Source organism: Rana temporaria, chromosome 4 (assembly GCF_905171775.1).
Source record: "Rana temporaria chromosome 4, aRanTem1.1, whole genome shotgun sequence".
Classification (NCBI taxonomy): domain Eukaryota; kingdom Metazoa; phylum Chordata; class Amphibia; order Anura; family Ranidae; genus Rana; species Rana temporaria.
Window position 1 is genome coordinate 79574710 of NC_053492.1, and position 14121 is coordinate 79588830.

The 14121-nt window shown below is 39.5% G+C and overlaps 1 protein-coding gene across 1 annotated transcript in view; it reads left to right on the plus strand.

Annotated features, from left to right (window-relative positions):
- Positions 1-14121, plus strand: part of GREB1 (growth regulating estrogen receptor binding 1) — a 213598-nt gene that overhangs the window by 174051 nt on the left and 25426 nt on the right. The window contains exons 25-27 of the mRNA XM_040348569.1: positions 120-262; positions 3490-3651; positions 11685-11889. Of these exons, the coding sequence (XP_040204503.1) occupies positions 120-262; positions 3490-3651; positions 11685-11889 (510 nt within the window). The remainder of the gene's footprint in view (positions 1-119; positions 263-3489; positions 3652-11684; positions 11890-14121) is intronic.

Consider the following 14121-nt stretch of genomic DNA (forward strand, 5'->3'; position numbering starts at 1 on the left):
GTTTATGGCTGGCAAAATAATCACTCACCAGGATTAGATAAGATGAAAGGACAGAGCTTTTGATAATTTTTTTTTTTTTTTATGAAACACAATAATTATATATTATTATTTTCTCACAGATAAATCAACATACCGGAAAAATGAAGACCTATATGTACAACGACCAACAACACGCATGCGATTATCAAAATATGCCTCTTATAATACTTACCACCATTGTGAGCAGTGCCATCAGTACATGGGATACAACCCTAGATTTCAGGTAAGTAACAGTAAGGAAATATAAATAATAGGATCTATAGTTATGAGTCTGTAGATATTTTATGATATATGGGTATATGTTATATTGGAAGGGCTAAATGCAGTAGTCAATAGTAACTGTTCCAAAACCATCATATTTCTGTACCTCAGGCCAAGCACATTAAGAGCTTATGTTTGCGACGGACATGCTTTGCATTACCATACTACACAAGTCTATGTGAATTCACAACCTGCTTGAAGCAGGTCAGAAGGAGATCAACTGCAGGTGAAATGCACCTGCCAATTAATTCTGATTGACCTCAGAAGCATCTCAAACTGATGTCATCTAAACAATCTCAAAGCCCGTTGACACAGTCCATAAACTTTTTATCTGCATTAGGATATTGTTTGTTATTAGGGTCCACGTTGACCAGTGTTTTTTCTTCCTGTCTTTGACATACAATTGGAACACATGTCAAATACGGGTCAGAAAAATCCCATTGACTTTAATTGGGTGGTACAGATGAGCGTTCAGAGACTGCATTTGATGTGCTTTTATTAGCACTGCATTTCTTTGGACAAGACGACATGTCCTTCTGAGGTGTGTTTTAAACTGCAGGTCTAACGCAACCTTTTGTTGTCATATGTTGCAATTGCCATTCTAAAGAATGCTGTTAACATAAGTCCTTACTCTTTGCAATAAGCCTCTTTCAGGTAGGGCAAATCAAAGTGTAGTAATTTAAAGCAACAATAAGGTTACTGTAATCCATTGGTGCTCAACCTATGGCACTTCAGCTGTTTCAGAACTACAAGTTCTCATGAGGCATTGCAAGGCTGACAGTTAAAAGCATGACTCACAAAGACATGATGGGACTTGTAGTTTTGCAACAGCTGGAGGGCCACAGGTTGAGCACCCATGCTGTAGTCCAAGGAAAGTGATGGAAGCTAAATGTCATATATTTTTTTTTTTTACTGTATTCTGCACATACAACCATATTGAATAAATATATCAAATGTCAAATATGTGACATGCTGCTTCAGACAAGATCAGGCTCCCCGCGCCACAATCACGTCTCAGTTTCTTGCTCAGCTTGTCTCCACTGAAGCAATAAATTGTACCAACAACAGGATTACCACATGCTGAGATGCAAAATAATATTCTTGTTTTATTTAAAGAGTCAGCAGGGACAAGTTCTATTCTGACATGTTTCCTTCTAGGCACAGCGCTTCTCAAAGAGAAACAAGGAGCTGTACCTAGCATTCCTGTGGCTGTTTTAATAAAGAGTAATGAAGAGTATTAATTTGGAACTCATAGTGTGGCATTCCTGTTGGTGCAACTTATTGAGTAAATAGTTCTTAAAGGGGAAAAAAAAATTATTGATTCAACTGTTTCCCAAAAGAAGAAATATTGAAAGAAAAGGGTCACATCCTGTTGTAAATTTGGTTTGGTGCTTTATTTCATAATCCATAAAAAGGCTGCATATATACAGTATGTTGTCTTCACTTAAAGAACCACACTCCCCCAGTGGTCTTAGCTCTAGAAAATCGTATCTTTCGATAATCCTTGTTGGTGCAGATACGAGCTGCAAGGAGCCAACGTGCAAATGGTCCGTGAATATCAGGAGGTAAAGATTTGGCGCGGTGCTGTGTATCTGGGTTTACCTTTACTGCTTCCCAGATCAGGTATATTCAAGGCCATGCCGTAAATGAGAACTGTCACAGTTGCTTTTGTATCAACCCATCAAGTAACTGGTGTCATAACTGATCACATGTGCAGCACCATGGCAGTTGCAGATCAAACAAAGGCTAAGATGGCAGCTTCATTGGCTGTAAAGATTGGGAGGGTTTAGTTCCACCTTAAAGCGGAGTTCCGCCCCCCAAAAAAATTAAAAGTCAGCCGTTACAAATACTGCAGCTGCTGACTTTTAATATATGGACACTTGCCTGTCCTGGGCGCCTGCGATGTCAGCACCCAAAGCTGATCTGTCCCTCGGCTCTCGGGTGGAGGCGCTGCCATCTTCGGTAAGGGAATCAGGCTTGCGGCTTCACTTCCTGGTTTCCTACTGTGCATGTGCGAGTCGGGCTGCAAGATCCTACTGGTCCCTGCTGTCCTTCTGGGACCTGTGAGTCTCCCAGAAGAAAGCGGGGGGGGGGGGGAGGAGGAGGCGCCAGACTTGGCATAGGTAGCCATGGCGACCTATGCCCGGAAGTGGGAGAAAATACCTGGATTACACAGATATCTGCTCCCTCCTCCCCCTGAAAGGTGCCAAATGTGACACCAGAGGGGGGGTGGATTCTGAAAAAGAGGAATTTGCATTTTTGGGTGGAACTCCACTTTTAAGTGTTAGTTCTTTAGTTCATTAACCCATAGCAACCAGTTAAAGTCTACACAATTGAAGCCAGGACTGCATAAAATGCAGTGTCCAAAGAAATGTTGTGTCCAAAGAAATGTAGTGCAAATAAAAGCATGTCAAAAGAATTAGAAGTTAAAGCTGAACTCCAGAAATGTATAACAAGCAACTAGATGCAGCTTATTCTTCATTAATACATCATTAAAATATAACTGAAGGCCAATGTTTTTTTTTTTTGTATAGAATAGTGAGGGGTTAGAACTGCTATCAGGGTTCCATTGCTGTCTTTGCCCTCTGTCTTGAACACCGGTGTCACCTGGAATGGTACTTTAAATGTATTTTTAATATGCAAGCAGTGTAAGTACCTCTTGCAATCCTATGTACAGCAGAGCTTAGAATGGGAGAGGCAGAAACAACACAAATGGGGAGATTTACTAAAACTGGTGCACACAGAATCTGGTGCAGCTTTGCATAGTAACTGATCAGCTTCTAGGTTGTATTGTCAAAGCTTAATTTGAACAAGCTGAAGTTAGAAACTAATTGGTTACTATGTACTGTACACAGTAGCTGCACCAGATTCTGTGTACACTGGCTTTAGTAAATCTCCCCCATAGAGCCAATCAGTTGTGCTGCAGTGCCCTGTGCTAAAAAGAGACATGAGGAGAGAAAAGAGGGAAATGGGAATTAGCTTATCAGTCTACTGATCTGTGTATTTAGCTGTTTGCTTGGAGCTTAGCTTTAGGACTTTTTAACTCAATATTGAATAAGACCTCTTGTTTTTTGGGTCCACTTATTTATTGAATTAGCATCTGTATTCCAAACCTGCAAAGAGCAGAAATGTTGGTATATCTTCTTATAATATTACTATATTGACTTTTCTTTTTGTCTTTGATGACAGATGTATGAATCCACATTACACGCTTTTGCATTCTCCTATTCCATGCTGGGAGAGGAAATACAGTTACACTTCATCATACCTAAATCCAAAGAGCACCATTTTGTGTTCAGTCAACCAGGTGGCCAGCTTGAAAGCATGAGATTACCACTTGTCTCGGATAAGGTAAGAGCAAAGATTTGTCCCGGGCCTAAGCTGTTGGATTGTTACTGTCAGATATAAGAGACTCCGTGGTTGAAGTATTGCTTAGTATACTGTATGTTATGGACCATTGTAGAATTGCAACATATTGTACTTTTTCTTTCATGTTTCAAGTGAATTTTACTCCAGACTTCTTGATAACAGTGGTGTCCGTTTATAAAAGATGAGCTGATATAGTACTCATACAAGAGACACATATCTCGCAGGAGTCAAATCTTAAAATAAGTTCACCGGAATACCCACTATGGTACTACGGAGACTCACCGACTAAACGGGCAAAGGGAGTTGCCATAGGTTTTGCCAAGGAAGTAAGATTTGTCCTGGGAGAGAGAAAAGCAGATCCCGAGGGGCGGTATCTTTTACTTAGAGGAAAAATAAATGAAGTGGATTATTCTATTGCAAATATTTACTGTCCAAACACGAACTCCATGAGATTTCTTAGGGGGGTCACCGAGATGTTTATGGATTTCAGGATAGGCCGGGTAGTTGTTGCTGGCGACATGAATCTCTGTCTGGATCCAGAAGTCGACTGTACGTCTCGTGTACAGCGGACTGGAGATGCACAAAGAAAATTACTTAAAAAAAAATTACATCAACTTCAACTGATAGATGTTTGGAGAATACAACATCCGAAAACACGGGATTACTCATTCCACTCCGCTGTACACGGGACGTACTCCAGGATCGACTTCTTTTTAGTGGATCATAGTTCACTGGATGTAGTGACAGGTTCGGGAATTGGAATAACTACCCTGTCGGATCATGCGCCAGTTTCAATTAATGTAAAAATCGAGGGAGCTCCGAAAAGTAACACCACATGGAGACTTAACGAGGATTTAATACAGGATGAAGAGGTTGTAGAAAGGATAAAACGGGAATTAGAATGGTATTTCAAGGCAAACTGCTCAGAACATATGCCGGAATCATTAGTTTGGGAGGCTCACAAGGCCTATATTAGGGGCATACTGATCGCAATAGGATCAGCGAAAAAAAAAGAAAGTAAGAAGAAATACGATGAGTTATATAAAAGTATCTTTGATCTTGAACAGACCCATAAACAAACAGGAGGGCAAGAAACAGAGCGTAATGTTATCCTAAAAAGAGAGGAATTAAGAGATCTTATTGAATGTGAAAATAGAGCGGTATTTCATAGACGTAAGAAAGAGAAGTATCAATGGGGAGACTTGTCGGGTAAATTCCTAGCAAAAGGGCTCAAAAACAAACCTAAGGGTAATTTTATAGAAAGCATTCAAACGGGTAAAGGGGGTAAGGTACATACAACATCTGAGATCGCAAGAGTATTTCAAGAATACTATGGGAAGTTATATTCGATATCGCAAGGGGACCCCCCCGAAAAAATTAAAAGGAGAAGTGATAATGCAAAAAAATTCCTAAACAACACAGGTTTAAATAAAATACCCGAGGATAAAATTAGCTTTTTAGAAGAACCTATAACGGAAATGGAAATTCGTAACAATTTAAAGGAGTCACCAAAGGGGAAAAGCCCAGGCCCCGATGGGTTAACAACTGCATATTACCTAAAGTTCAGTGACATTCTGATCCCCAGGATGTGCTCTTATATAAACGGTATTGGTTCAAATTGGGATATTCGCCGAGAGGCATTAGAGGCCGCTATTACAATAATTCCCAAGATAGGTAAAGATCCCTCCTTATGTTCTAGTTTTAGACCCATCTCGCTATTAAATGCGGACGTAAAATTGTTTGCCAAAATCTTAGCCGGGAGAATGAAAATAATCATGAAAGATTTAGTACATACTGATCAAGTAGGCTTTGTCCCTGGGAGGGAAGGTAGGGACAACAGCATCAGAACACTCCTGTTAACACAGATATTAAAAGATAATAAATCCCCAGGTCTACTCCTGTCTATAGACGCCGAAAAGGCGTTCGACAGGGTAGACTGGGGATTTCTACTGAACACATTGGAGTTCATTGGGATCGGTCCAAAAATGATGGGGTGGATAAATGCTCTGTATAAACACCCAACAGCAAGAGTCAAAGTGAATGAGACACTATCAGGGACTTTTGAGATGTTCAATGGGACCCGACAGGGGTGCCCCCTGTCCCCTCTTTTATTTATTTTATCTTTGGAACCATTGCTGGACGGGATTAGAAATAACCCGGACATCAGGGGGATTCAAACAAATGATGGGGAACATAAACTCGCAGCATTCGCCGACGATATCTTACTATATATAACGAACCCAACTATAACCCTCCCGAATCTATTAAAAACTCTTAAATTGTATGGAGATGTGTCAAATTTCAAAATCAATCCTCTAAAATCAGAAATCCTTAATATTAGCGTGAACGCACAGGACGTACGGAGATATAAGCAAGAGTTTCCATTTATTTGGAAAGATATCGAGATAAAATATTTGGGAGTTAATATCACAGCATCCCCGGAGCTAATTTACCTACAGAATTTTATCCCGTTATTAAATGATATTAAAATTGATTTAAAGAGAATTGCATCTAGACAAAGATCTCTACTAGGGAGAATAAATTGTTTTAAAATGTTTATCCTCCCTAAGATATTATATAAAATTCAAATGTTACCAATCGTATTACCAGGTGCTTACTTTAAAATATTAAAACAGTTATTAAATAGGTTTATATGGCGGAGCAAAAAACCGCGCATAAGTATGGAAATATTAATTAGAGATAAGGAACGTGGTGGTTTGGGGGTACCTGATATTTACACATATTATACGGCTATTCACATGGCACGGGTGGTTGATTGGGTTAGAGATAACAATGAGAAAAGGTGGGTTAGATTAGAAAGTTGCTCAAATAAATCACGGTTAGGAAAAGAGATTTGGATACCGCCACATTTCAGACAACAAAATACGCATATGCACACGATCACATTGGCATCCATGTCCATATGGGATAGAACACACAAAAAGCACAGATGGGGCTTTAACTCCCCATTAATCCCTCTATTCGACACAAATTTTTTTGCACCAGTGAAAATAGGCCTGTTTGGTAACTGGATTAAAAAACCAGACGCACAATTAAAAGATATATTAAAAGACGGCAAAATTCTTACCTACCAGGAATTAAGTAAAAAAAAGGAATTGTTTGAGCTGAACCGGTGGCGATATATGCAGCTGACGCATTTTGTAGATTCCTTCCCCTCCCTCCCGAGGTCAGATAGAAATTTGCTCCCTTTGGAGCGTTTGTGTTTGGCACCAAAAGGAGGAGGCGGGATCTCCTCAATTTACAAAATTTTGATGGGATTGAAAGATCCCGGTTTCCCTCCTTATATTAATAAATGGGAAGAGGAATTGGGAACAGGTAAAACCGAGTTAGAGGTCAGGAAAATATTAAAAAAGACGCATACTAGTTCAACTAACTGTGCATTAATCGAAATGAACTTCAAATGTTTAGCACGGTGGTATATAACCCCGGTCATAGCACACCGTTTTCGAGATGATACCTCCAAATATTGTTGGAGGGGCTGTCTTGAAGTGGGTACAATGTCACATATATGGTGGACCTGTCCAAAAATTAAAACATACTGGAATAACGTATTATTAGTAATTGAGGAGATAACCGGAATTAAAATACCTCCTGATCCATGGGTCTGTCTGTTCCACGGGACAGAAATGCCAACCAAACAGTATATGAGAACTTTACTTCCCCACGTACTAGATGCAGCAAAGAGTCTGATCCCCAAACAATGGAAGGACCCTATGAGTCCAACAGAGAGGAGCTGGTTTTGCAGAATCAATGATATATATTATGCTGAACAGCTCAGGTTCATGGGAGAGGAAGGAGAAAGAGGATTTAAATTAAAATGGCAGGATTGGGTTAATTTTAAACTTTCATCGAGGTATATAGATAGGATGATATAGTATAAGAAGTATAACGGGCAAAGAGAGATACAATACGAGACTGAATTTCGGAGATAGGGGAGGGCGGAGGGTGGGGTTAAGGGATGAGGGTGGGATGAGGGTCTGTCCGGCTAGGGGAAATTAATGTATTCATTCACATATTTAAGTATTTTTTTTTTTTCTCTTTTGTATATTTATTGACATATATTTAAACGCACTTTTGCAATAACAAAATAACCAAAAAAAAAAAAGATGAGCTGTGTTCCTGATGGGCATCATCAAGGCTTTTTTTCTCAGATAATAGGTGCAGGAACTCAATCCTGCACTACAAACACTACGGGCACCTGCACCTCCCTTCTCCCCATCCTGCACTAAGTGGAAGCCACTCAGTACATCAGATCTGAGGGAGCCAAGCTGTCACTTGGAAACACAGAAGTCCGGCTTCTGTGTTTACAAGTGATAGCTTGGCTGCAACAGAGCGATAGTAGTGTGCAGGGAGCAGAGGGCCCAAGCTGGAGGTGGTAGAACAGAGTTCAACCAAGTTCCAACTGAAAAAAAGCCCTGATCATCATAGCTCATCTCAGATCATTAGTTGTTTATGTAAAGCTCTGTACACACGGCCAGGAATCCCATTAGTGTGATGGGATTCCTGGCAAGCTTGCCTTGCAAAGCCATGTTTACAAATGGCCACTCAAAAGAACCACCGTTCTTTTGAATGGCAAGAACACGGTGACGTCATCGACTACGGCGAGTCGGCGTCTCGTCACATTCGATTCCGGTCGCCGCCATCTTACTACACCCCACACTAACTTTGTATGCTACCGCACATGCGTCGAAGTGTTATCTAGCATGCACGGTTTTTATACACTCAGGTAATCATACAGACGACCGTTTTTCTCGGCAAGAAACACTCTGCTGGGAATTCCGACGGGAAAATACAGAGCAGGGTTCTCTATTTTCCCGTCGAGATTCCCGGCTGTTTTTCTGATGAGAAAACTGCTAGGGAGCATACACACGGCCGGGATTCCCAGCCAAATGCTCTCCTGGCAGTTTTTTTGCCAGGAAAACCGGTCATGTGTACGAGGCCTAACTGAGATGATCAGCGGAGAACATGTTCTCCGCTGATCATCTCAGCACACAGAGAATCTGACATTGACAGAAACAGAAATGGCCAGTTTATGAAGGTACGATCTCAGCACCTCACTGGCATCTGTTTCAGAATTTTCACTTGCAGATTCTTTAACCCAGAGGTGGAGAATCAGGGAGAGAACAGAGAGTCCCCGGAGAACTGAGGATGAAGGAGGAAGATTATTGACTTCCTTTCTTCCTCAGTCAGACCCCCCCTGTAAAAATGCTCCCCTGCCATGTTTATGTAAATATATATATATATATATATATATATATATATATATATATATATATATATATATATATATATATATATATCTCAAACAAGAGTGCAACACCAGGCCTAGATGCACAACTCGGCGCCACAGAACTAAGTTGTCTCTGAGAAAGCTAATTGACAGTAGAATGCATAAACAAGATAAAATAAAATAAAATAACCACTATCACTCTTTAAAAGGATATGAAAAAAATAAGCAGCTATTTAAAGTCCAAAAAAGTCAAAGACTAATAGAACACATAAATATTAAAAGTATCAAACTAGAACTGAAAGTCCAAATGATAAACAGCGCTGATTAAAGTTGGTTAAATGCCCAACTGCATAAAGGCATTCATGTGATGACGATGCAACAAAGATTTTCTACAGTGATGGGTGCTTCTAATGATAGGTATGTGATGGATCCTGCACCTGCTCCCAATCTTCACCACAAGTGAGGCACACTCCCCTTTGGGGTACAAACTCACCAGAGGGCCGATAAGAATAAGCGGTAACTTTCACTGGAACATCCGTCAGCACTGCTGGGGTCACCATGGGTTAATACTCCATATACATATACAAAAACAAGAAGGCACCAACATAGTGTAAACCCGCTTTTAATAGTAAAAAAAGTACCCCTTTTTGACACAATTGGTAAACCCCCGCTCCAAATGCACGTACCGTCAGTATACAGGTAATGAGCATATAAAGTAAGAGTGACTTCTAAATGGTGTCTGAGGCCCCAGAAGCTTGCGTGTTAGTTGCCACAGCGCTAATCTTCCTTCCTGGTCTAAGTGAACCACCAGTGAAGCGCACTCGTCACTTCCGGTTTCCGGATCGCCGAAATAGTCCCACCCTGACCGGTTTCGTCATCCAATCGCTTTCAATGACTTCAACTGGTGTAGGGGGACTTTAACTTTATTATTTTATTAATGAGGTGTAGCGTGATGTAGTGAAGAAAAGTATACCGCTCTAAAAACAATCAATCCCCATTGCTTCCGTCCCAACAAACCAAGAGGGTTCTGGCTGTGCTCAATTACCATGAGATGAAAGAAAAATCCTGGATCGCCGCACTCCTCAAAACACGATGTCTTTATTCAAAACATGAAAAAACAACAAAAATTCAAATGGAAAAAACAGCCAAAATTCATGCAGTCAACCAAGAAGTGGATTAGGAAAAAAGAGCTGACATGTTTCACATCCTGTGATGCTTACTCGTAGCTAGTGAACAAATGACTAACATGTGCTTAAATAGGGGAGGGAAAGAGGTGAATGGGGCGTTTCACCAAACACTCCCAGGTGATCATTAGTCAAAGGAACACCATTTTCCTTGATGTATCACGCATGAGGTGCTCCTGTGTATGAGATTAAAAAAGATTTGTGAATGAAATAATATCTCATTTCTCAAACTCTTGATGGTGAAACCAAACATGAGAAAAAAAAAAAAAGGAGAGACCCCATGTGTGAGACACATATATATGTCATAACTAGTGAAAAGGATGGATGAACAACAACAAATAAAACAAATAATAATACATTTTGTGTGACATTGTAAAAGGGTTGTGAAGTAGACATATGTGGCTATATGTGGCTATAGGGTGAAATAGGCAATAAATAAAGAATGTGGAAATTCTGAAGACTGCAGCCTTTTGTATATCTAAAAACAAACAACATTTATATGTATAAAAATACAATATTTTAATTAAAATGGTATATGTGTGGTTATGATACCATGCACTATGTCGCTGCGCATTTCTGGTTTGCATGTCATTATTAAACGTATATAGTCATGTAATGTCTATATAAAAAGAAAGAAGCAATATATATGCTTCAAAAAATTACATAATGAACAAAAACCAAACCTGAAATGACGCAGCGGTATGTGTCAAGGGCAGAACCTGTTGGAAAGCTCCACTATCATTTATCTTCTATTTTTTATATTATATATTTAAATTGAGGCACAGAATTAGTGCCTATTTAGAAAGAAGGATGATAAAGGAGCCGCAATGTTCCTAATGTCCCCAAAAAAGAGAAAACACCTACTCATTTTGAGAAAAAGTGATCAGAAAAATTTGGCCAAAGGAAAGAAGTATATACAATAAGAATCTGAAACAAAACAGAAAATTATATGTTTCATATATAATGGGGTATATTGGGGTATGGAATGATCATGTGAACCAGCCAGACCCAACTAATAAAAGTGGGACACATCCCACTCAAAGTTGAGCCCCGAAGGGCGTCTGGAATTAAGAATAAAAATCCATCGGACTTCTTGCCTGCACAGTATGTTGAATTTATCTCCACCTCTAGCTGGTTTTGTGATTCTTTCTAGCCCTTGAATGACTAAACTAGAAGTGTTCTTGTCATGAGCAATGTTCCAATGTCGCGTGATGTACTAAGGTGGACGGTCTCCTCTGAGAATGCTGTGTACTCAGCAGCGGCAATGTGCCGTTGCTTAGTAAATGGACACCTCTGTGGTTCACTGATTTTCTGGTACTGCAATTTTGCTGTCTCGCAAGATTACAGAACCAGGAGGCGTTCTCCACAGTTTGAAGCATATGTAGATCGCTTCACTCCTCACAGGCACTCGACGAGACGAGACGAGAGAGATCATAGCAGTGGTTATTTTCCGCTGTTTGATAAATGGACACCTATGGCTCACTTTTGATACATAAAATCTGTTGTAAATTTGGTAGTTTGCACTAATCCTGGGTATAGTCTTTTCTTATGTAACATAGACTTTCTTCTCTTATGTACAGAGTGCTGACTGTGTGAAAAGCCCCATCTTCACACCCACAACGGGCCGCCATGAACACGGTCTATTTAACTTGTATCATGCTATGGATGGCAGCAGCCATTTACACATCTTAGTCGTTAAGGAGTATGAGATGGCAATCTATAAGAAGTATTGGCCCAACCACATTATGCTGGTCTTGCCTAGTATCTTCAATAGTTCCGGAGTGGGTAAGTGTCAACAGTATCTAGCCCTATGAAATCCTCCCTGTAAAGGGAATTTATAGTGTATATCAGTGTGCTTATATGCTAGGCCCTTATTGTAATGTTTACCAAAAGGTCATTTCGAACCTCACTTTTTACATGCTTACTGTACCATATTTCGCATTTCATATGTTGATGATGTTCCAGGTAGCGGCTGAGCATTTTTTTCTTAATGAATTTGGCCTTCTGGATTTATAGCTGCTAAGATAAAAATAAATATTTAAAGAGGGCATTGTTCCAGACCAGTCTCCAGATTGGGTTCCCTAACCTCTTAATGCAAGCTTTCCATAGACTGGAATTTCTAAAACTGTTCACTAGTGTTGAGCAGAATATGCCATATTCGATTTCGCGATATATCTCGAATATATATTCGAATATTCGAGATATATTCGCTAAATTCGAATATTCGTGATATTTTATCGAAATTAAATGTTTGCGATTTTTCGCTATTGCGAATGCGAAAATAATTGCGATTTATTTGATAACTGCGGTAGGAGCACTCTGATTGGCTCAGAATATTCGTGATATTTTATCGAAATATCGCAACATGCGAATGCGATATTTATTGCGCAATTTCGAGAAATGCTGGAGGAGCGCTCTGATTGGCTCAGAATATTCGTGATATTTTATCGAAATATCGCAACATGCGAATGCGATATTTATTGCGCAATTTCGACAAATGCTGTAGGAGCACTCTGATTGGCTCAGAATATTCGTGATATTTTACAATACAAAATAATTGCGAATATTCGGCAAATGCGGAAGGAGCACTCTGATTGGCTCAGAATATTCTTGATATTTTACAATACAAAATAATTGCGAATATTCGGCAAATGCAGAAGGAGCACTCTGATTGGCTCAGAATATTCTTGATATTTTACAATACAAAATAATTGCGAATATTCGGCAAATGCAGAAGGAGCACTCTGATTGGCTCAGAATATTCTTGATATTTTACAATACAAAATAATTGCGAATATTCGGCAAATGCAGAAGGAGCACTCTGATTGGCTCAGAATATTCTTGATATTTTACAATACAAAATAATTGCGAATATTCGGCAAATGCAGAAGGAGCACTCTGATTGGCTCAGAATATTCTTGATATTTTACAATACAAAATAATTGCGAATATTCTGCAAATGCGGAAGGAGCACTCTGATTGGCTCAGAATATTCGTGATATTTTACAATACAAAATAAAAAGTGTTTTGCATTGGTGGTGATTCTTTACTCTATCCATCTGTCACAGCCATTTGTCAATCAAACACCTTGAAGATTGAACACGTTCATGCTGCATGCTTTGGACTTTTATTCACTTCACTTATCATAAGTCATAAGACATTTTGATGAAAGATTATTTTTTAATTATTGGGACTATATTTCTTTATATATTTGTTTCACTGTGTATTTCACAAGTTATTTGCGCTTGCTTATTTTATAATTTGCCCACATGTCTTGTCACTAGACATATTTTTTATTCTTGTAGAGCGACTCCATTTTCTGTCTTGTATTAATTTATGTTGTATAACATTTTTGAGTTGCTGCTGTATTCTCCCCTTTTTTAAGGTATGCGCAATTTTTTCCTTCTTACAAAAAATAATAATATCAAACAAACAATATTCATAACATACACATACACAAAGCCCCCCCATCAGAGACAATCAGAGTTCTCCTACCACAGTTATCGAAAATTCGCAATCATTTTCGCATTCGCAATAGCGAAAAATCGCAATTTTTTTTTTTTCAATTTGGCAACATAAAAGGATCGCCTCAGCTTAGCTACTCGGCCCAGGGTCTCTAATCATACCAGCAATGCTTTTAGACGTCGATAGGATGTGATCTGTTTTAAAATAGACAATAACATCTGCCTAAGCACAGGATGAATCAATAGACAATAACATCTGCCTAAAGCCAGCCATAGATGGTTCAAATCTTGGTCGGTTCAGCAATGACCAGCTGAAATTCAATCCATGTATGGACAGGCTGAATGTACCCAAGCTAGCTGTAATAACTGTGCTCTACCGAAGATATGGGGGGGGGGGGGGTGTCTGGGGGTTGGGAGATCACATTGGCTCCGTAGGAGGGATTCCCTCATCAATACTGACTGCAGTGATGGGAAAATTGAGCAATTTTCTTTCCTGCAACCCATTAATTCAGAAAAGAAAATCACTCCGTCTATGGCCAGCTTAAAGGGGTTG